General features: G+C 40.2%; 1 protein-coding gene across 2 annotated transcripts in view; it reads left to right on the top strand.

Moving 5' to 3' along the window:
* The window catches only part of Ttc7 (tetratricopeptide repeat domain 7), a 252,039-nt gene that overhangs the window by 220,372 nt on the left and 6,324 nt on the right, over positions 1–25,343 (top strand). For both annotated transcript variants that reach the window (XM_090369480.1, XM_090369481.1), the window contains exon 17: positions 9,686–9,777. In XM_090369480.1, the coding sequence (XP_090225606.1) occupies positions 9,686–9,777 (92 nt within the window). The remainder of the gene's footprint in view (positions 1–9,685; positions 9,778–25,343) is intronic.

The raw sequence follows: 25,343 nt of genomic DNA, 5'->3' as shown, positions 1-25,343 counted from the left end.
AGTGTGATAATAAAGTTTCGAGAATAATTCATTTAAAAATTTTATTTTGAAAATTATACAGATGTGAGGCTATCGCCTTCAAAGTAGTCCCCTTCAGACTGTACACATGCATTACAGCATAGGATCCATTGATTGTAACATTTCTGGTATCTGTTTTAATACCCATGTTATATTACTCTGAATTTCAGAAACTGACTGAAAATGCATTCCTTTCATGACTCCTTTTAGTCGAGGAAATAAAAATAGATGAGACAAATCAGACGAATATGGAGGGTGCTGCAATGTTGTAATCAATTTTGAAGTTAAAAACTTTCACTATAATGGCAGAATGTGCGGGAGCATTGTCATGATGCAAAATCCACAACAAAGCAATTTCAGATTGAACCTGGTTGACTTGCTTGCGAAGCCTTTCCAAAACTTGAAGGTAAAATTGTTGATTGACAGTTTCATTAGATAGAAAACTCTTTGTGGACAATTCCTTTTCGATCAAAAAAGCAAATTAACGTGGTTTTCACTTTTGACTTTGACATTTTTGCTTTTTTGTCACAACCAAATTTCTTTCTGCTCATGAGAGAGGTTTTTTGGTACCAGCTTTGCACACACTTTCCTCATCAACAAATTTTCAGTCAAAATTAATCTAACACTTTCCCAATTAATGTTTAGTTTTTTGGCAATCATTCTTGTGGTTAAACCGCCTATCGCTTCAAACAAGCTCACACACATGAACAATGTTTTCATCATGTTGAGTTGTGGAAGGACGCCCTGAACACTCAGCATCTTTGATGGATTCACGTTCTTCTTGAAACTGTTTTGCCTAATTGAAAACTTGTGGTTTCGACATGGTATCATTTCCATAAACAAACTCTTCATAAATGTCCATTGACGATTCGCCACTTTTCTCCAAAAATTTTATCATAACTCTTTGCTCTGAATTGTGGTTCCATTTTTCACGTAACACGAAACTCAAACACATCTTTACACGAACCAACTTGTACAATGACTGAAACAACTGACGACGTTTACCCTTTTCATGCAGGTGGGAGGGGGTTCAGGCTACACAGTGGGAGGATGTAACGGTTTACAGGGTGGCCACTTTTACGGAAACAAAATTATTCTCGAAACTTTATTGTCACACCTCGTATGTAGGGTGTCCCAAAAGTTAGGCTAAATAAGTTGAATGTCAAAAAAATGTTTTAATGGCAATATTATACATATATTTGGGTCTGGAAAGGAAAAGTAATAATTAATAAATTTTGAAAAGTTGATGAACAATGTAAATACAGTCGATTCCAGTTATTTGAGACACATCGGGACTAGTGCATTTTGGCCCGATTAAACGGCTGCCCCAATTATCTGAAGTTTCACATAAATAGTTAAAAATACAATGGATCCCCACTTTACATTTGATTCACTGTACAATCAAATCACGTTATGACGGATTCACCATAGTAAAGTACCGTGCACTATATGATGTGCAGTAAGCGTCATCATTGTGATCACGTTTGTGAATCACATTTTAATTCTCTTAAATGGTGATTCTAATTAGCAAAAATAGGAGGAAATTTATCCACAGGCTATAAAAGCAAAGATATATTAAGCACAAATTTACCTTTTATTACCTTACCAATTAAAAAATTAAAGGATACGTGAAAATCGGAAGAATATATGTGATAATTGGAATAATTAATACGCACTGTAGTATGTACATACTAACTAGTTGATATTTCTGTTCACTGTTAAATTCCCCTTCCATTTGTGGAAGGGGAATTTAAAACAGTAAAAAGATAAGCAATTAATAACAAAGAACACGGTACACTCAAATTGCAAGTAACACAATACGCACAAGTGAGAATGGAGTAACAAGTTACGAAGCGAGTTATGAAGCTTCAAAAATAGAAATGAAGAGAAGATTCTGAAAATTATTTTTTTTTATATGATTGAAGATTCCATGGAAGTGTGAACACATTTCAATAATAACCCACAGAATTCCAGCTGTCGGTATTATCACAAATTCAATAAGATTGACTTTACTATCCGTTTATGATAGATTGCACTAACAGAAAAGCCCAATAAACAGGTGACTGCTAATTGTTTAATGGTTGTGACCTCCAGAAATCTGACCAAACCATGTGTACGGTCGGAGACAATCGTAGGGTAATCTCCAGTGCTGCGGTCTCCTGTCCCAATTAAGCGAAGTAAACCCTGGCTATTTTCTCGATTGGGTTCTGTTCTTTAAGATTTGCCCCAAATAAACGGCCGCCCCGATTAACCGGTGGCCCAAATAACTGGAATCCACTGTACCTATATTTTGTAGAAAAATATGCATATAAATCATGTCATTTGGACATTTTTATGAAATTCATCTTATTTAGCCAAATAGATAGTGACTTTTGGGACACCCTGTATAATGAACAGTGGTGTTAGGGAAAGATAACATGCTTGCCTTATTTCTGTTTTCTCGTATTACCCCCATCCATTCATCATGTATCCTTTTGATTCCAATATAGTTTTTCTATCATGTCCTCATCTTTCTCAGCAGAGATAACTATTGCAGCTTCTTAATGGATAAAGGCTTCTGGCCTGACCTTGGTTGTTATTTTTTTGGAACTGCAACTTTGAACATTTCTTCAACCTTGCTTGGCATTCTTTGATTTGTAATTTCAGGTTCTCCATAGTCAAATACTGATGATGCAATTTGGATAAAACAACCACATCAGACTACTCCACTTGGCATTATCCAAGTGGACATAGTGGACATAGTGTTTTTTGTTATGCGGTTCCCGTGGTTTCCCACAAATCCACGTTAAATACTCTGTTAACATAGCAAAGCCAGTCAGTGTGGGTTATGTGTGAGTAGTGTGTTGTTTGACTGGCCTCTTCGTTACTGGGAGGCGCGATCACCAGGAAGGAGCCTCCCAGCATCCGTCCACTGGCACGAGGAGCCGGACCAGGGAGTAAAAGACATCTGACTGGCCGTCCACACTCTTGCAGGAGCGAGAGTGGGGAGGGCCAAGGAAAGAGCGGAGAAGAGACAGGAAAGTGGAAGACAGACAAGATAGCGAGGATGACAGAGCGTAGGCATCCTCCCAGGCGAAACGGAGCAGGAAGAGTGCTAGGTGCAGTTGTGGGAGTCCAGGAGAAAGACTGTGGGTAGGAAGAAGAGAATAGGTAAAGTTCAAATTACGGAGTCCAGGATCGTCGCAATGGAGAATCAAGGAGCGGCGTCGACAGGGCTGTCCGCCATTTGCAGTTTCATGTCTGGAAGTTTCCGGTGCTGGGTATCAGTTGCTGTCTAGAGGAGGTTATCCAGGAGTAGTGTTCTGGAGTTGCAGGTGATGCCAGCGACGACGAAAGACCTCGTTGGCATAACTTGGTTTCTGGCCGAAGTGATGTAGTGTGGAGGTCTAGGAGTAGTTGGTTTCTTAGATCTAAGTATACGTTGCATGAGTGCATCACTTGATCCCAGTCTTCAGGTTCTCCACAGGTACAGAGGGCATCCTCGACTAGGCCGAACTCTAGAAGGCGTCTCTTGAAGGATCCGTGACCAGTCAATAGGAAGGAAGCATAGACGTTTGGGAAGAACCAAGTGGAACGTTGCTTGTTGATGTAGGTTACCTCAGGAAGGAAAAGTTTAGTAGTTGCACCAGTTGTGGAGTTATTCCAGCGGGTTTGCCATAAGTTTATGAATTGTAGCCACACACGTTTATGTTCCTTTTTGATGTCGGTATCGGTACGGGTTTGAATAGTGAGGAATTCAGCTTCCTTATTCTTCTTTATGGCATGAGAAAGTCCGATAAAAGCGACGTGGAGGTCCAAAGGGAGGCAGCCTGTTAGTAGCTGTAGGGCGGCAGTTGATGTCGTTCTACATGCGCGGGTCATTTGTAGTAGCATAAGTCGTTGAATTTGCTGAATTTTACGTTGAACATGCACTAAGGTCATTCGGTGGTACCATACTGCAGCTCCATATGTGACAATTGGTATAAATACTGCTGAGTATAAAAGGCGTTGAGTTGGTCCTTTAAGACCCCAGTCCTTGCGGGTAAAGCGTGCTAACATAGTGATGTAATTTTTTATCTTTTCTTTGATAGCTTGGATATGAGCAATGAAAGTTCTCCTGTCGTCCAAAATTACTCCCAGGTACTTCACCGATCGGTAGTTTTTCAGTGGGCGGCCATTAAAACGTATGGTAGGAGGTCTGGAGAAGTCCAGTTAGCCTTTTAATAGGAGGGTTTTGCTCTTCTCAGTGGAGACTGAGAGTTTATTTTCCGTGGCCCATACGGACAGAGCAGCGAGAACAACCGTAGCCTGGGTTTCTATGGTGGCGCGGGTGGGGCCCTCAATGATAATAACCATGTCGTCGGCATAAGAAAGCTGAGTAGTGTGTGGGTAGTCCCTCAGGAGCCAGTCGTCGAGTATCATATTCCAGACAGCTGGCCCCAGGATGGAGCCCTGGGGACAGCCTCGGGTTAGATGTCGGGTAATGCAGTGATATTTTGTTTTGATGCTGACCTTGCGGTTAGAGAAGTAGCTTTTGAGGCAGTGGTAGAAATTCCAAGTACAGTTAGAGACTCTGGCCTTCTGAAGAACGCCCGGCCACCACACCGTGTCAAAAGCTCCTTTGAAGTCACTGAAGATTGCCAGTACATAAGTTGCATCCGACTGTTCTGCAACTTTGAGGGTTTTAGATAGAGCATCAATTGTGGAGCACCCTTGTTTGAATCCAAATTGAAGCGAGGATGCCAAACCACTGGCTTCATATCGGGGTTGGAAGCGGGAGAGCAGCAGTCTCTCAAAAACCTTGCCGAGAATGGGAAGCAGCGCAATCGGGCGATATGCTTTGGAGGTACCTGTGGGATCCTTAGGTAAGAGCCTCAGGTTAGCGTGCTTCCAACATGATGGAAAGTTACCCTCATTCAGACAGGTGTTGAAGAGCTGAAGAAGTATCATTGGAGCTATGGCCCAGAGACGTTGCACAGTCTCGCCTTCAATAAAATCCAGACCAGGAGCTTTACCTTTTTTGATTTTTTTAATTGCTGCATCGACTTCTTCATCTGTGAATGGTTCCTCCATATTGTCTGGCTGGAAGCTGGAATTTTGTACTGCTATCTTCCTGTGGATGTCAGTGTCAGAGTTGGTGTTGTCCTGATATATTAGTTCATCCAGAATCCGGTTGATTGTATCTTCCCAGTGTGTAGTCTCAGACGAGTCATCAGAGCGGACAGAGTGTATGACATCCGTGGATTCCAGCTTATTCCTCACGAGTTTGTGGACTAAACCCCACGGATTCCGGTTCCCCTCAGTCTCGACAAGGGAACGCCAGGAGCTTTGCTTGGCATGGTAAATTTTGTTAGTATATTCACGGCGGACTGCTTTGAATCGGTCTCTATACTGTTCTACAATGTGAGCAGGTTCAGTCCTTCTCTTGCGTTGGTATTCTTTCCGAGCGCGCTTCAGAGAATTGCGCAGGTTAGTGAGTTCCTGCGACCACCATGGAACAGATCTTGGTTTCCTGGAACATTTTTTCATGGAAGCCTCTGAAGCTTTGAGGAGCAGTCTCTGCACAAAGTCTGTTTTCTGCGCACTGTTCATTGATTGGTAGAAGTTGCTAGCTGGGTCATGAAGAGCATCTTGAATTACATTGTCAAACTGGTCCCAGTTCGCTGTTTTAGTAGAGAATCTTACAATATCCTGGATAGGCACTTGACGAGGGAAGGCAGAATCGGTGACACTGTAAGTGATGAGGCGATGGTCGCTAGTAGTGGCTGTGTCATGCACCTGCCAATGGAGGAGTCTATTGCGAAGAGAAGTAGTAGTTAGTGTGATATCCAGGTTAGACTCTCCAGTTCCCGAAGAGTAGGTGGTTGGTTGTCCTGGTCTGTTGATGAATTCATCTAACATATCTCCTCTTGCATCGGTAGAGGTGTTGAACCATTGTGTTGACCGAGCATTCGAATCTGCGGCTATGATGACATCAGTGTTCTCCAGGAGGTTAAGAGCTTGTTCTAGTCGAGCTATGTGCGGGAGGATATCTGTACCAAATTGGAAGTATGCTGTTAGGACCGCAATACGGCCGAAGCTGCCTTCTATTGTAGCCCCCGCTAGGTGGGGAGTGCAGAGTGATTCTATCTGTGTTACTACTAAGTCTGGATTGCGGACGATGATAGCAGCGAGGCACAATTGGTTTGTCGTCTGGATTTTCCTGAAAGCCAGGGGGTAACCAGAGACCCTTCCACGGACGCAGTATGGTTCCTGAAGGAGAAGAATGTCTAGATTCAACTCGTCCATTAGGGGATGAAGCTGTGTTGCCACTGAGATGGATTTTTGGCCATTGATTTGAGCTATACGAAGTCTGGGAGGGGGGTTGAGCATCCTATTTTCCATAGTTAGTCTTATTGCGTACTATATCTGCTGCTCTTCTATATACAAGGCACGCTCCATCCCGCACAGAGTGATCGTAGGGTTTGTTAATTGCTTTGCAATTTGAGCATTTAGGAGGTGAGGCTTTGTTGGGACAGTCCTTGTAGAGATGCCCTGCCTCAGCACAATGCCCACATATTGGTTGTTTTTTAAGACACTTAGCAGAGGTGTGCCCATAACCAAGACATTTGTAGCATTTCAGGACTGGTACAAAGTCTCTGAATCTGTGGGATGACCAGCCCAGAAAAATTCTATCTTGGCTGTGTAGGAATCTCCTTATCCTGGGGGACACTTCTATAACCCAATTAAGTCGACCGCGAGTCCGTGCATTGGTGGAAAATTGAATTTTCATCTCCTTAATGGCTTCTTCTTTGCTCATGGATTCAAAGAGATTTCTGTTATATACTTCCTCCAGTAGGTCAACTTTCTGGATTGAGCCATCTACATCAAACACAATTAAACTTGGTCCCCTGAGTTTAGGGGTTTCAAAGGTAAGAGTTAGATCTTCAGCTGTGCCGCAAGACTTGATCTGTTCTAGATCTGACTTAGTGGCTGCTTCCAATATTATCCCTTTGTCGTGAATTTTGCGAATGTTTTTGATTTGGAGATTGTCTAATTTTGGTTTTATCTTCTTTAGGACGGTGTCCTTCACTCCATCGCTATCTGGGATGTCGCACCCTTCTCTAGCTTTTATAATCAGCATATGCTTGTTCTGTGTGGTGGGGATCTGAGGTAGTTTGAGTGTGGCAGCATAAGACAACTGGTGCCGTGGACCCTTTTTGCAGTCTCCACTTTGTTGTATATTCAGAACCAGCTCTCTCCAATCAAAAGTAATATTTGATACAATCTTCAGCCACATTTTGCATCATACGCTACATGTACATAAGACTTCTTTTTTTTTTTAATATACCAGGTGTTTCAAAAGTTTTTTCACACAACAACATAAAATTTATTTGATCATACATAAAACTACAAGAAGATGAAATTAATCTTCAAAATACAGGCCATCAATTTCAATGTTTAGTTTAATTAGACTATGAAACATTGTGTGAAGACACCTTGTGGTGTCTTTTCACACAATGTAAAGTTTATTTGATCATACATAAAACTACAAGAAGAAATTAATCTTCAAAATATAGGCTATCATTTTTGATGAAGGTGATCTATCTGTCTGAAAGCAGTCGAATTTGGATATGGTATAGAGTTAGATTTTGAGGCTAAAAACTTGTGACAGACCTCTTTGACTTCGTAAAATATCTCAAACCACTGTCCACATAGGACTGCAGCCATGGACTGGAACAAACTAGTCGGGTGGTGCAATGTATGGGCTGGATGCAGCAGAGTTTTGATGTCGTCCAATTCTTGGATTTTTGGCTGCATCAGTCATGCTTCGTCAGCTGGGGCATTATTATGTTGTTGGAGTATGCATTTTCATTTGATCAAAGCTGGGTAGCAATGCTTCAAAACTAAATGTACGCAGTCCAGTTGTTAACAGCTTAGCACCCACAGGCACAACCACTGGAACAAGTTCAAACTGCATAACACCCTCAAAATTCCACCAAACATACATAACCTTGTGCCCAAAGTGATCTTGTCACACTACCGGTTGAGGCTCTTGATTGCAGGGTACCCACTGCCTTCTCTTGCTGTTATCAGGATTATGCAAAAACACCCATTTATCATTAGAGGTTACTATCCACTTCCAGAATTGGTTGTCAGTCCAATGGTTGCAGATGTCATTGCTGGGCCTCTGATTCAGTCAATTTGGGTGTATCTTGTCAAGGTTGTTTACTGACAGAACCAAATTTGCGAAAGTGGAAATTTATGGTGTGTTTGGGATGGCCAAGTGCAGCTGACAATTTATGGGTACTGGACTGCTGCTTCTCCTCCAGCATAGCGCGTAGAGCCTCGTTGTCCACAACACATGGTCATCCCGAGTGAGGTTTGTCAAAGAGTCTTATGTCTCCATCACTGAAGTGCTTAAACCAGTTTGTGCTCTTCATCTATTGACCACACCTTGCTTTCACAAATTTTTTCAGCAGCTGCCTTGCACTCGAGCTTTTTACAAGAAGAAACACAAAGTACTTGAATTGTAATTTTGTCATCACACATTCTCTTTACTGCAGTTAGCCTAAATAAAAGCACCCTATGGTGATAGTTCTGTTTACTTGTTGATATATAGTCTGGGCTATAACTTTTATAGTTATTTAACCAAATAACTGTTTATAATTTTATATAAGCTGAGTGGGACACTTACGGTGCATAGTCACCACAAGGTGCCAAATGCCCCAGAAAAATCAACCATAAATGGCCAGCAAATATTTTTGAGTATTGGCTGCTGCTTGGGTTTAGCCGGTACTTCTGTTGGTTTACCTGGTTTGAATCCATAGTGCCTCTCAGATTGCCGGTTAGCCTAGTGGTAATGGTCATTTAACCTCAACAATAGTATTCTCTTGAGAATCTTACCAAGCGCAGGTAGCAAAGCTATTGGTCAGTAAGTCCTCGGTTCATCTGGAGGCTTATCCGGATTTTTGAGTATCAACCTTAGATTTGCCTGCTTCCAGATACTAGGAAACACACCCTGGGCAAAGCTGTTGTTAAAGGGATTAAGAAGCTGGTCTGGGAAGACAGAGGCTGTCAATTTGATCACCTTTATCTCCATCAGATTGTATCCTGGGGCACTTGTTATTTTTAGTGCATTCTAAGGCTGTGTTCATTTCCTCATGAGTAAAGGGCTGTTCAGAGGTGTCATTAACACAGATATATATTTGTTTTTCTGTGAGGGCCCAGTCGTCCCAGAAGTGGGTCAATGCTCTGTCAGATTTTATGAGCTATTTTTCCTCTTGGCATCTCATTCATAAAATGAAGACAGGGAACCCACAAATGCCAGTTCTTAAGGCAAATGTTTGTGTATTCCAAAACAATCATATTTCAATAGTTTGATTGTTATCTGGCCATATGTCAATGGACTGTCTTATAATCCAAACACAAAATGAAATTTTTATTTTTTATGTTTGAGTCTAATTTGAACATTTGGGTACCTTGGTGGTCAGGTAGCAAAATTGCATCTCTCCAAGTGAAACCCTAGTGTTGTATTTCTTTGCTACATTTAGTTCCATGGTATAATTATTGTTCTTATTTCCAGAATAGTTTTGAGACATAACCACATTTGTTTCAGCTAGCAAAATCAGACTTTAATTTTGTTAATTAATTTTGATTTATAGACTGTGTATGTCATAACACTAATTTTGGTTGCTTTGATATGAAGGGATTAGTTCATCATTACCTTGGAAGTAATCATCTTGCAGAGAAAACTTTAAGAGATGCAGTGACAATAGATCCAATGTCCCACAACTCATGGTGAGGAATTCATTATTTGTATATTTTATGCTAAATAAAGAGAAATTGGTGACTTATTAAGCAATGAAATTATACATGTTATTACTATTTCAGTAAATAGTTTAATGAGATTATCTTATTAACAACCAGAATATGAAGATGAAACTAAAAATCTTTAACTTAACCACATTTATAGAAAACAAATTTTCAATTGGGACCTTTATTGATTTATAAATACCAAAATGTGCCATTCTGTGTATAATATAAAGATCTCTTAGGTTAGCCATATCACTATATCAGCGCTATTAACTAGTACAGTTCAAATAATCTCACAAATTTGATGACATTTTGGATCACGTGGGCATGTAAACTGTTACCACTGTATCAAACTGATGCACAGGTAACAACTTACATGCACACATGCTTACAGTCTGTCAAACTGACAGACTTAATTCTTCATTATTTTATCCTACAAACAGGGCTGGATTTACATGTAAGCTACAAATAAAAACTGTTACAGTTCTGACTTAAAAGAAGTGAAGTGTCTTTATGGGTGATAGATTTACTGTAAAATTTTGCTCATTAACTTATGATGTAATCTAAATCTCAATGGTAAGTAAAACCAGGTTTAAAGGAAAATCAAAAACTTCCCAAGCAAATAATTTGCATATAACATTAGACAATAGCCAAATAACACAACACAGTTCTGGGATAATCTTCTCCCACAATCTACTTATCTCTATGACCCAGTTATTATTTGATGTGTTAATATGAAAATGAAACATCCATTAAAGTTATTTAGAATGGGTAGCCCACCCATGAAAATTATTCCTCACTATTATGGAGGAGAGGGTGGATTATGGTTCTTAAACCAGATTGAGAATTTGTGCATGTCTGCATTGAACCTTTGTGATGTGAAATAGTTGGATAGAAAAGTAAAATGAAATTGCGTAGAGTATGATGGCATGCCTTTGCATGCAGATGGAATGAGCAAGCAACTCTGGATGTCTTATTATGGGTGATTTTAATTTACTCCTTATTGATTGAAAAAAGGGAAGGGACCTCACCATTGGTACAGTTTTTTTTTTAAATAAATTAGATAGTTATTTGTATCAGCATGTTAGAGAACATTAGAATTAGTAGAATCATCTGGCTTATGATGCAAGAAAGCAAGCTTATACAGCATAAGCAAAAAAAACAAAAAAAAAACACTTCCTTCCCATTTCACCTATCCATTCCCTCCAAACGTTTGTCTAGTTCTTCCTAAAATTTATTTCAGCTATCAACTTCCACAACGACAGAAGTTTGTTCCAGCAATCAACCACACACTGGCTAAAGGCCAACTTCTGCATACCTGAGGAAAGATGGTTATATTCTACAACCATCTTTCCACAATTGTGCACCCTCAAGTGCATAATCTGAGCAAGAGGAAGAATCCCTTCAGCGTTGAGCTTGCTCAAACCATTCAAAGTTTTAAGCACCTCAGTCAGATCACCTCACAGGTGCTTAGTCTCCAGACACTTAAATTTGCAGAACTTAAGCTCTTTCTTGGTAAGAGCACCTCACCAATCTTGTTGCCCTTCTCTGTATTCATTACTCAAGGTAACACAACTGTGTATGAGACAGTGGTTAGTGGCCTAACTACTGCCTCGTACAAAGGAATAATCACCTAATTCCTGTATATCATTTACAAAAGCTCATGAGCTGTCTTGGCTGCCTGACTGCACAGGGTGCCTCCACAGCCAGGTGGGCAGGAGCAGTGGTGCGTAGCACACGCTTCTTGATTAGACCGGGGTTCGACCCATGACCACCAAATACGGAGGATGTGGAAAGGTCAGGGAATGACCACCGCATATCCCCAGAGCAATATGGCCTTAGTTGCTAATGCTCCTAAAAACCAAATAACAAAAACAAAAAAAAAGCCTGACTTCACTGTTCAGAGAACTTCACATCTGACTGAACAATTACTCCCAGGTCTTTTTCATTCTCCACTAACCTGAGTGTAGCACTGCACAGTTAGCATGTTGCTCTGCGGTTACTGCTACCCATATTCGGTACTTTGCATTTGTCAATTTTAAACTTCAGTTGCCACTTCTCGGTCCATCTGCTTAACTTTTCTAGATAATATTGCAGTAGCATACTGTCATTAACAACCATCCTTTGTATCATCTGAAAACTTCGACATTAAGCCTGATTGATATACCTTCATCAGTATCATTGATAAATATAGAAAACAATGGACCCAACACCGAATCCTGGGGGACTCCACTAATAACATTAGTCCACAAAGAGCAGTGTCCATTGATTACTACTCTGTCTTCTTCCACTCAACCATCCCTTTATCCATAGCAGTAACTTGCCCTTAATGCCACACCTCTCCAATTTGTACAGAAGTCTTTGATGTGCAGCAGTATCAAAACCGTCCTTGGAATCTGGTATAGATGGTAATAAATTATTCCTGGGTAATCTATTTCCTGGTTAATCCAAAAATAGAGTAAGTCCCAACATACGTGAGTGACTTCTTTCGTACGTCGAGATTTGCATAACTCGGGGGAATGACTAATAAAATATTGCTGCTACAAAGGGTACTAGGAAAGTTTTGCAATATGACGCAACAATGAATCACAGGAAGCTGCTTGTTGCTGCATGTTGAGACATGTTCATACGTGCATAGTAGCCGCCGCGCCAAGTCAATGGGCTCAGTTATTCATTAGTAGTGAGAGTGTAAAGTGCTTGCGATGGCATCGTGGTCACGAAATGAGATAAGGACAGTTTTGCGGTATAATTTCGTGCGTGGTTTAACCATAGACCAGTGCTTAGAAGAAATGACTCTTGCACTAGATGATGATTGTCCACATCGTACAATGATATTCAGGTGGTATAGAGAATTTCAAAGGGGAAATTTCACTCTGGAGGATTCTGAGAGGCCGGGAAGGCCACGAACGTCAGTTACGGAGGAAAACGTTACTGCTGTGAGGAAAATGCTTGACGAAAACAGGCGAGTGACCTACCAACAGATAGAGGATACTTTGGGCCTAAATGCACCAGCAATTCGTTCGATTCTGCAAGATCATTTGCACGTGAGAAACTTTGTTCTCTCTGGGTGCCGCATCAACTGACTGAAGAGCAGATGACACGACGTGTGACTTGGTGCCGGGAGATGTTAAAAAAGTTTGATAAGGGACAATCTCGGTATGTGAACAACATCGTGACAGGTGACAAGACTTGGCTGTACTATTACGATCTGCCGACCAAGGCTCAAAACAAAGTTTGGGTCTTTGATGATGACGACCCACCCGTAATTGTCAGAAAATCCCGATCTGTAAAGAAGAAAATGATAGCTGTATTTTTCAAATCGAGTGGAATTGTGGAACGTGTCGTTTTGGACACGCAGAAGACAGTCACAGCTAAGTGGTATACTGAACAATGCCTGCCTAAAGTCATTGGATCTATGAAGAACCTGCGGCCAAAGTCAAGAATGGACACCTGGTACCTCCATCACGATAATTCTCTAGCTCACCGCGCCAAAGCCTGCACCGAATATTTGACCACGACAGGACTGAAACTTCTTGAGCACCCTCCCTACAGTTCAGACCTTGCTCCCTGCAACTTTGCACTGTTCCAGCATGTGAAAATGAAGCTAAAAGGGAGGCGGTTTTCCAGTGATGAGGACCTTCTACGGGCTTGGGACAACTAGTGTGCTTTACTCCCTAGTGAAACTTGGCAGAACTGGTTTAAAGATTGGTTTCGGAGGATGGAGAGGTGTATTGAATGTAGAGGAAATTACTTTGAAAAAATTAAATAAACAAAGCTGTATTGCAAAACTTTCCTAGTACCCTTTGTATATCCCTGATATGCCAAAATTACAAAAACCACATAATCTACTTAGAATAATGAAGAAAAATAGATATATATTTTTAATTAGTTCAATTAAAAACTTTATCTGGGAACAATGGTGAAATAGCCAGAGTGGCACAAAAGGAAGGAAAAACGCAAGTTATTGTACTGTAAAAACTGGTATGTATTTCGTTTATTATTATAGTTGACCTTCATTGGTGCCGACCGCTTCTCGTATTCTCTTCCTCCTTTATTGTGTTCACCGTTGCCACTGACAAATCTGAATTCCTCACGATACTTGTTAATGTTTGGACATTTTCATACATCCTTATTATTTTAATTTTCTGATCCTTCTTGATAGACTTACTAGTACCGCTGTCACTTATTCTCTTAGTCAGCACCATGATAACGGTCAAAACAAAATTTTTTGAAAAGAACTTCACAGGGGTAAGGCGAAAACTCACTATTATCACTCCATGCAAGCTGATGTTTTACTAAAGCACATTTCTGGAGGTCACTGCCAAAAAACAATTCGCACTTTCCAGGTTACTGGACTTTTCTGTTAGTGCAATTAATTGTAAATGGGCAATAAGCTCGATCTTATTGCATTTGCGATAATACCGATAGCTGGAATTCTGTGAGTTGTTACATTGTGGTGAAATGTGTTGTTCCCTTCACTTGAAACCTTCAGTCACATAAAAAAATTATAAATAACCTAATGTAAGTCCGAAGCTATGTAAGTCGGGTACTTGCTGTATCGAAAAATGTTCAGCAACCTATGTAAAAAGTATGTCAATGGATAAAGAGCTTACCAAGGCACTACTTGCATCCCCATTATGATGCTTCTGTTTACTTTTTACAATGTCGTGTATGGTTTGGTCACCAATGTTATGATAGTTCTTTAGAGATTTAACTGATGCATCATTTTCAAGTTTTTGTTTAAATGAAAGCACTCTTGCATTTGCCCATCATTTTCGCGATTTCTAGGGGGGGGGGAATTCCGATATCCCAACGAAACAAAATTTGCCCTTTTGCAGTGCGATGGAACACAACAATCAACATGATGCACTAAAACAAACTAAACATTTGGTCTTTTTTTTTTTTTTTTTTTTTTTTTTTTGAGTGGCAGGTGTGAAGACAGCAGGAGTTGCAAGATAATAGGCACACTAATCTTCTAATGATGACTTATAATGCCTCTTCTTGTTGCTTATATATGACTTGCAAAACATCTGTTTATACCTATTCTATTTATTACTTGAATTTTATGATTTCTAGTTTTTTTTTTTTTTTTTTAATTTGGAATCTTATTGTCCTGGTAAATCGAGATCTGCTGTATATGATATCAAAATTATTTTTTGCTTCCAGTTCCTTTGTGACCACATGTCAAATAAGATTTCCCTTAACAGACCCATGCTTTGTCTGAAGTATAACTGCAGTCTCGTCTAGATGATCCTGCATTACTTCTTTAGCCAGCGACTCCATTATTTTCCTTGGAACAGAAGTTAAACTAACAGGTTTGTAATTACTTGTGTCACCCTTTGATTCCACCTTTGTGACTTGAGGATACATTTGCACTTGTTCAGTGTGCAGGGACCTCCTCTGAATCCAAGAATGCTCTCATAATTATGACTAAGGGTTTGCTTACTTCCTTTGCTGCCTCCCTTAATTTAATTGGAGAGATACCTTTCACCCCAAGTGCCTTTCTTATGTATTGTAACTTCAGTTTTTCTCCAATTTTCTTCTCAGTTATTACAAAATCATTTGGCTCCCTGTTCGAGTTTGGTAAACTTCTGGCCTCGACTTCCCTTGAGAATTCCTCATGCATGAATGTAGATGCAGAATACTCATTAACAGTCAAACCATCTATGTCAAGTGGACCAATCTCATTCAGCCCCCTCCTTCTAGAGTTTAGATGCAGAATACTCATTCAGCTTGTCAGCTACCTGAGCAGGATCATTAATACTTGAACCATCTATGTCAAGTGGATCAATCTGATTCATCCACCTCTAGAGTTTACATAAGTAAAGAAGTCTTTTCTGTGTTTCATTACATCCTTTGCAAACAAAATTCTCATAATCTGCCTTCGCTTGCTTAACCTCCTTTGTGACATGATTACAGACTAGCGTATATCTACCATAGGCTTCTGTATTGCCTTATAACACTGGTCGGCATCAATTTCTTCCCTGAAATGATTTCTACAGATTCTTGTAGGAAAGATGTTCAGAAACTCAGATATGTACTTCAAATTTCTCATCACCTTCAGTTTTCAAATATTATAGGTTAATGACTGAAAACCAAGTCCTGTTGTGAACTTTCTAGACACTTACTTTACCCATATATGTATATACACACACACACACACACACACACACACACGAGTGGTTCCGCACCAAGCAAGAATTTTTACATTTCAAAAAGTGTATGTATTTCAGAGAGCGAGTGGTGAACAAGTGTTTTAGTGAATTAGTTTTTGTAAACAGGTGTTGTATGCATAAGTGTAAATCTTGAACTGTGTTTAAACTAGAAATAAAAATCTACAATTTCTTAATTGTGTTCTTATGTGTGCATACCTCAACATGAAATATGTCACATTCTTGCCGAAATAAGCCTGATAGCTTTTTCTACGTTGCGGAAAAGTGGTATTAAAATCGCAGTGGAAGCCACTGTCACAACTTGAGAGAAAAGCTTATGAAATCTATTTTGGGTGTCAGGTCAGAGATCAAGATAAAGTATAGGCTCCAAAGATTTCCTGTAGCTCATGTTCAAGGATGTTAACAGTCTGGCTTAGAGGTAGTCATAAACTGATGCCTTTTGCTGTCCGTGATATGGCTGGAAACTTGAGACCACATAAATGATTATTACTTTTGAATGACCAATATTTCTGGTTTTTCTCGGAAATCCAAGCATAAAATACAGTATCCAAACATACCTTCTGCTCTAAGGCCAGTTCCTCATAATGATACAATGCCACTGCCAAAGCCACCAGAAACTTATGGACCAGACTCTGATTCAGGATGGAAAAGGAGATCCAGAAGATGCAGAACCCAGAGTGAGTACAGATCCAGACTTTTCAACTCTTGATACTGCAAGGCCACATCTAATAACTCAGACAGAATTGAACAGTTTGGTCAGAGTTTTGGGGCACCTCCGTAGCCAGGTGGGCATGAGCAGCAGTGCGTAGCACACGCTTCTTGATTAGACCGGGGTTCGAGCCCATGACCACAAATTATGGAGGATGCGGAAAGGTCAGGGAATGACCACTGCATATCCCCGGAGCAATATGGCCTTAGTTGCTAACGCTCCTAAAAGAACCAAATAACAACAACAGAGTTTTGGACCTCTCCAAAACTCATAATATCTGGGAAGTTAAAATTCCCCATTATAAGACATTCTGCTTTACTGGCCCACTCTATTTCTCTGTATAGTTGTTCATTATACTCATCAGAGTCATTAGGCCTATAACCCCTGCCTACTCTCAGTTTTTCTTACCCAGTACTTATCTCACACCAAACTGACTCAACATTGCACTGGCCACCCGTGTCAACTGGATGCACTGCCTTAGATTTTGTGTGTATCTTAACTAACAACATAACTCCTCCTCTCTCCCTCCCTGTCCAGCAACAGGCAATCCAAACAATACCAGTCACAAATATTCACTGAGGCCACAAACAGAGTAAACTCCAGGACTCTCTAAAAGCAGTCAGCAAACCCAAGAATCTCTTGATAGACTGCCAAATAGAAAATCTATATGAAAAAAGCACCATGAGTGATCCCAACCATACTGACAAATATATAGAACTGCTCCTTTCCCCTATATGGACACCTACTTGAACCCTTTACGTGATCCAACTTAACCTCAGTTGACTATGGCACTGGACTTGACATGCAGCCAGGGTTGCATGCAGATGAATAGATATAGTAAGCTGCATGATGCATAGGGTGTGCTTGTATATTTAATTAATTTAACCTGCCACTTAATATTTCATTACTTGCTTATTACATATCCCCCCCCCTGGTGTGAGTGAGAATGATGGATGCTAGATTAAATATATAAAAAGCACAAAAGATCTTAAAAATATATTAAAATAAAAAGTATCAAAGACGTTGAATGAAACAAATTGCATCTTTCTTTCAGCTGCCATCACTGACAATACCGATGGCCAAGCCCCTTCTTGACCATCCCAGCTAACGCTGTGTTGTTGCTTTTCTTAGCTGGGGTGTGGGATGCTGGCATTGACTGTTTGGCTGGTCCAGGTCAGTGGTATCACTTCATCCAGACAGGCAACCTACAGTGATAGGGATCCCTTTCCCTATGTCCTTTCTCTCCCCCACCCAGCGCTTCCGTAGCCAGGTGGGCAGGAGCAGCAGTGCATAGCACATGCTTCTTGATTAGACCGGGGATCAAGCTCGTGACCACCAAATACGGAGGATGCGGAAATGTCAGGGAATGACCACTGCATATCCTTGGAGCAATGTGGCCTTAGTTGCTAATGCTCCTAAAAACCAAATAACAACTCCCCTACCCAAGGGGGATTCTCTACTTCCCTGCCCCCAACTTGGGTGGTTCCTACCTAACCTTTCACCTGGTGGCTGATAGCACCACATCTTACCATTCCCCCTCAGGGGGCCGACCGGGCTAGCCAGGTGGGTAAAGTGCCTGCCTGGCAACCCAAAGGTCGCGGGTTCGATTCCCGCCTCGGGCTTGGATCAAAGTACTGCAAAAACCTTGGGAGGTGCACTATGGCCACAGAAGCCGATGCGCAAACAACTACCAAAAAAAAAAAAAAAAATACCCCTCAGGGGTCTCCACTGTCACCCCAGCTACTACCTCTTCACTCCTCTTGTCCTCCCTCCTCCCCACACTATCTCCTTTGCACTCCATTCCTTTTTTTTTTTTCCCCTTTTTTTTCTCTTCTAGAGTCTATTTCTCCCTACTGACCCAGACCACTTCCCCATAGCGAAGGACTGTAACTAGTGGTTGGTGGTATACCACAGGCCACTGGCGCCTCTGTAGCCAGGTGGGCAGGAGCAGCAGTGCGTAACACACGCTTCTTGATTAGACTGGGATTCGACCCCATCACCACCAAATACGGAGGATGCGGAAAGGTCAGGGAATGACCACTGCATATTCCCGGAGCAATATGGCCTTAGTTGCTAATGCTCCTAAAAACCAAATAACAGACAAACAACCACAGGCCACTAGACTAAGAAGCCGGATGGACAACAAACTAATTTTACACAAACACTCACTAATTCATACTATCTGGCCTTTACAGAGTTATGTATTTGTTGCAGAGTTGGAGGAAATCCCGGTGCCACATAGCATGAAACTCTATACACCCAGTTCTTTCTTGTACACATTGTACTCCCCATATTCAAATCCTGCATTCCTTATATCTGTGACACCATTTCTCCGATATGCCAACAATATCAACAATGATATTCCAACCAACAAGGCTCAAGCGATAGAATTTTTTTCAGACTGGTCTGACTTGTTAACAGGAGAGACTGCTTCTACAGGGATGGGATACACTTAAATAGAAAGGGTGCAAGAATATTTGCTGATGCTATAGAGGCAGTGTTAGGTGGGTCGGAAAACTGCTAGCTTGGGAGGATACAAGGACTAATAGATTAACAGTAGCCACTGGCAGAGGTGAAAGTGATTCGTGCACTGCTTCTATTGGAATGAGCAGCAGCCTGGAAAACAAGATGCAGGGTATTTCAGAGAATGCTGGTAGTCATTGCGGTACAAGAAAACACATAGGTTGTGTTAGGGTAACTAAGAATAGTGTACAGAGTACTGTATACAGGTCTGGAGGCCTCATTTCAAGAAGAATGTAGAGCTGCTGGAACAAGTACAGAGAAGGGCAACAAGATTAGTGAATGGAACAAAGGGGTGCTCTTATGAAGAAAGGCTTAAGTTTTGCAAATTACAGTGTCTGGAGACTAGGCACCAGCGAGGTGATCTGATAGAGGTGTATAAAGCCTTGAATGGTTTGAGCATGCTCAATGCTGATGGGATTCTTCCTCTAGCTCAGAATAATCACCTGAGAGGGCATAAATTCAAATTGAGGAAAGACAGATGTAGGATAGACGTGCGGAAATTTGCCTTTAGCCAGCGGGTGGTTGGTTGGTGGAACAGACTTCCATCCCTTGTAGTGGAGGTTGATAGCCTAAATAAGTTTAAGGCTCAGCTGGACAGGTATTTTGAACGAACAGAGGGGTGAAGTGGATGTGGTTTGTTTTTTTTTTTTTTTTGGCTGATGCTGCATAAGCTTGCTTTCTTGCATCAAATGCCCCTACTAATGCTAATGCTAAAAAAGAATAGGAACAGGTGCATGTATACTTGCGTGTACACCAATGCTAGGAGTTTGGTATATAAATTTGATGAATCTGGGGTGTTGCTCAAAACATCAAAGGCAGATATTGTTGGGATATCACAGACATGGTGTCATACAGATAAAAGGAATGCAGAACTGGAATTCGGGGAGCACAATGTGTACAGGAAGGATAGACAGGATAGGAAGGGAGGAGGGGTTATGCTATTAGTTAAGAAACACAAAATCCAAGGATATGCAGCCAGTTGACATTGCTGGACAGTGCAGTTTTGTGTCAGTTTGGTGTGACATAAGCATTGAGAGATCAAAATTGAGAGTAGGAGTGTGTTATAGGCCTAATGACTGATGAGTATAATAAGAAACTGTACAAGGAAATAGAGTGGGCCAATAATTGAGAGTCTTAAATGGGGGATTTTAATTTCCCAGATATTGACTGAAATTTGTGGGTTGGTCACCCGCACACTAGCGAGGCTTTTGTGGATTTATTGGATGATTGTTTTCTACATCATCTTCGCGAGGCAACTAGAGGGAGTAATACCCTTGATCTGATTATCAGTAGTGATTCTTCAGGCATTAAGAATCTGTGGATAAAGGAACCACTAGGTGGCAGTGATTACAGTGTGCTGAAGTGATATTTACTCAAAGAAGTAACTATCATCAGGGGTAAATGGAAGGGTTTTTGCTTTCGTAAAGGCGACTACGGTGGTCTGAGACAGTATTTAAATTCTATATGGTGGGACCAACTGATGACGTTACCAACAGTAAATTTAAAATGGGAGGCATTCAAAGAATTTACCTTGGAAGCTACTAGGCTTTACATACATGCCAACTAAGAAATATTGTTCAAGGTTTAGGCCTAAATGGATGTCAAATGAACTAAAAAGAAGTGTGGCATTAAGGGCAAGTTACTGCTATGGATAAAGAGATGGTTGAGTGGGAGAAGACAGAGTGGTAATCAATGGATTCTGCTCATCGTGGTCTAATATTATTAGTGGAGTCCCTCAGGGTTCAGTGTTGGGTCCATTGTTGTTTTCTGTATTTATAAATGATATTGATAATGGTATATCAAGCTTAATGTCCAAGTTTGTAGAAGATACGAAGGTTGGCAGGGTTGTTAAGGACACTAATGACAGTACACTGCTGCTGCAACAGGATCTAGAAAAGTTGAGCAGATGGGCTGAGAGGTGGCAAATGAAGTTCAATATTGACAAATGCAAAGTACTACATATGGGAAGCAGTAACCCCAGAGTAACGTATCAATTCTGTGGTACTACACTGACAGTGGTAGAGAATGAAAAGGACCTGGGGGTAATTGTGCAGGCAGATATGAAGTTTTCTGAGCAGTGCAGATGGAACAAAATGTTACTTTTATGAAGAAAGGCTTAATTTTGCAGATTACAGTGTCTGGAGACTAGGCACCTGCAAGGTGATCTAATTGAGGTGTATAAAGCCTTAAATGTTTGAGCATACTCAATGCTGATGGGATTCTTCCTCTTTCTCAGAATAAACACCTGAGAGGGCATAAATTCAATTGAGGAAAGGCAGTTGTAGGATATATGTGCAGAAGTTTGCCTTTAGCCAACGGGTAGTTGGTTGGTGGAACAGACTTCCATCTTTTGTTGTGGAAGTTGATAGCCTAAATAAATTTAAGGCTGAGCTGGACAGGTATTTGGAACGAATGTAGGAGTGAAATGGGATCAGTTTTTTTTTTTTTTTGGCTGATGCTTCATAAGCTTGCTTTCTTGCATCATATGCCTCTATGCTAATCCTAATATTCGGCCTTGATGTTTTGACCAGCACTTCAAATTCATCAAATTTATTTTCTATACTCTTAGCATTGGTGTATATTCAAGTATATATGTGCCTGTTCTTACTCTTAGTTACCATAACTTAGCCCATGTATTTAATTTTACTAAAATTTACACTTGTTCCATGATGGCTCCCAGCAGTCCTCGAAATCCCTGGCACCCTTGCTTTCCAGGCTTTCTCATTCCAATAGAAGCAGTGCAAGAATCACTTTCACCTTTGCCTGCATCTATTGTTGATCTATTAGTCTGTGTATTCCCCAGGCTAGCAGTTTTCCATCCCACCTAACACTGCCTCGATAGCATCAGAAAATATTCTTGCACCCTTTCTAATTAAGTGTATCCCACCCCTGTAAAAGCAGTCTCTCCTGTTAACAAGCACAGACCATGCTGAGAAAATTTCTACCCCACGAGCCTTGCACAATTTCTCAATCAAATACTAGGAGTTAGAATATTCTAGACTTGATCATTACTCAGGAACCATTAGCAGAAAGTGATTACTCGGTCCTTAATTGGAAGATGAAGAATGAGGTTGCAGTTAGTAAAGGCATGGGGTTTAATTTTAGGAAAGGCTACTGTGACAGTCTAAGATGCTACATTATGGAATATCTTTAAAGCAATAGTCACAGAAGCCATGAATGCATTATGTACCATTAAGAAAATATAGTTAGAGGAGAATGCCTAGATGGATGGATAAAAAGTTAGCCAGTCTAATATAACAGAAAAAGATGACATAGTACAGAGCAATGAAAATTACTGAACCCTATGACAGCATAAGTTGATCTGTAATAGTATGCAGAAAGAGTGCAGTTGGCAAAGACTGATTATAAGAAATCACTATCTGAAAGCAAAGAACAGAGACATGGAATTTTGAACTGTTTAAGACCAAAGGTAAAGAGTGCAGTAGAGGGACATTTAAATAGAAATGGAATCTGAAAGATACACAGATAATGAGCTGGATGTAGGAAATAACTGCAACATTGTATATTTGGATTTTAGCAAACATTTGGCATAGCCCCTCATCAGAGCTTACTGTATAAGCTGTAACATGTTGGAATCACAAATAGGATTGCAGGTAGGTGCAGAGCAGGAAGCAGAGGATTCCAATTAATGGTTACTCATAAGACTGGTCTAATTAGAAGTGATGTCCCACAAGATTCAGTTCTGAGACCACTGTTGTTTCTACTTTTTATAAATAACATCGATGAAGGGATAGAGATGATGTGATGAAGATCGGGACAATGGTTAATGATCAGTACCCAGCAGGGCTGCTTCAGGATTACTTGGATAGATTTAAGGATGGTCAGAAAAATACAAGTTCTTACATTTGGAAACAAACTTGATTTGATTTGGCAGATTTGAATTAAAAACAGTACAGGAAGAAAGGGATCGGAAGCTACAATACAGTCGGATATTTTGTTCTCTGAGCAGTGTAGATAGGCAGCAGGAAGGCCTGTCATGTCCTTTTGATGATTTATCAAACATTCTCTTGTAGAGATAGGGAGGCCATTATGCCACTGAATAAAGCATATACTGTGTCCAAGTATGTAGACTACACTTAAGAAAAGATATTGAGCTTCTTGAAAGAGTTCAAAGATGGGCAACCTGCTTAATCAGACGAGGAAAGACTGAATATGTGGACTATGTTGACAACTAAATACCTTAGAGAGGATCTGGTCGAGGTCACATAAGGCTTTGAGAGGGGATGGTAAAATGAATGGAGGTGAAATATTCACTTATAAATGATTTCAGAACTGGAGGGCACAAATTAAGATTACAGGGAAAGTAATTTAGAATGGATTGTAAAAAGTTTTTGTTTAGTCAGTGAGTTATTAGTTGCTGGAAGAGGTTGAGGCAGACAGCTTAGAGAAATTCAAAGGAGGACAGTTGGATATTTATCTACATGAAAACAGAAACATGGGTTTTTTCTTTATTTATTTGTATTATCTTTTCATATATTTGTTGTCACCCACAGCTCCAGCCAGTTTCTAGAAAGATTGACAAATCCTTCCACTTATTACCCAGTTACCTCTATTATTTACAAAGCAATGAAGGAATCCATTGGTGCAAACACTTAAACTATCTCAGCCCTCCTCTTCAATGATTGCCAATATGGATTCCACAGTGTCGATCCCCAGGTGATGTATTGACTTATGTTACCTTCTTTGGAAAAAATTGGTAGAACTCATGCAGTTGCTCTTGACATTTCTAAGGTTTTTGATCATGTTAGGCATATGATCTAAATAAAATTATCTAAATAAAACTCCCATCTTATCAATTGCTGACTTTTTTCATAATTGGGTAACCAGTTTTTTTCTCTTACTACTCACTGCAAATGATGGTAGATGGCAATCTATCTTATAACTGCTCCACTAATGTTGGTTTTCTCCAGAATGCAGTTCTTTCTCCCACTCTTCTGCTCATGTGTATTAATGACCTTCCACTGACTGGAAATCTTATCCATTGATTTGCACCAACATTCCAGTGTGCAAAGCAATGTGATAGACTATTATCAATAAACAAGAATGTTATCAGAAGTTGAGGCTGCATACACAGTGCACAGCCTCTACTTCTCTAATATCCACCACCATAAAAATTCTCCAATGGAGTAAAAAAAACCTAACTTCAATCTTTCTAAAAAAGTCTTATTTTTCTGTCTTATCTTATAATCCTCTTATTTTTCACAAAAAAAAAAAAGAAAAAAAAAAGCTACTGCTCCTATTCTTATCTTCAATGACAAATTTCTAGACAAGATCACATATCTCTATTAGAGATTACCCTAACGCTAATCTCTCTTGACATAAGCACATCACAAATACAAATCACTGGGTTTTCTTTTTTGCTCTTGGCATTAACAACTATTCATTCTGTACAAATCTCAAATCTGCCCTATTCCCACATCTGGTGTGGTGTCCCAAAAACCTTGCTCTGGCTTCATGACTCCATGGAAAAGAAGGAAGTCAGGTTCAATTAATGACCCATCTCTTACAAAGTCACTCCATTCTCTGTATCACAGACATTTAGTTTCTGCTTCATGCCTTTTCTATAGATACTTCCAGTGCTTTTTTTGGGACGGTAAGCAGCGGTACGGCGAACCGGCACCTTTATTAACAGTGACGTGTGACATTTGTAATATTCCGTAATTTTTTTTCACATGTTTACCTACTATTCAAATAAGCTTAAAATTATTTTACTAAATTTGCATTTTTTACTGTCTATTTTTAAGATATTTTCTGTATAAAACTGTATAACCATTTTTATAATTCTAAATTTCTCAGTCGGGTACTCTGTTTAACGAAGTTCATTTATAGTGAATTATTTTGAATTCCCCTTGGAAGTTACATTTAAAATACTGTAGTTTCCATTGAGTGAAGAAAATATTCGTATAGCAAATGGATTAGGAGAGAATTAACTCGGTATGCACTGTTCGCATTTCTGGCCTTTAGGCAATTAGTGCTGCTACATGAATTAAGAGAGCTAAAACATTCTACAACTTAGTGGTACCCGGTAAAATCTATCCGACCACATATGGAGGAGTCGCACTAGTCAAGAGTGAGCAGATCAAGGTGTATTCCCAATGGACTCTGGCCCACCTTCTACTGTAGTA

The sequence above is a fragment of the Mastigoproctus giganteus genome, chromosome 3 (genome assembly GCF_048544385.1).
Source record: "Mastigoproctus giganteus isolate SK-2022 chromosome 3, ASM4854438v1, whole genome shotgun sequence".
Lineage (NCBI taxonomy): Eukaryota > Metazoa > Arthropoda > Arachnida > Uropygi > Thelyphonidae > Mastigoproctus > Mastigoproctus giganteus.
The sequence above is the reverse complement of the archived record's forward strand: the minus strand, read 5'-3'. Positions and strand labels throughout refer to the sequence as shown.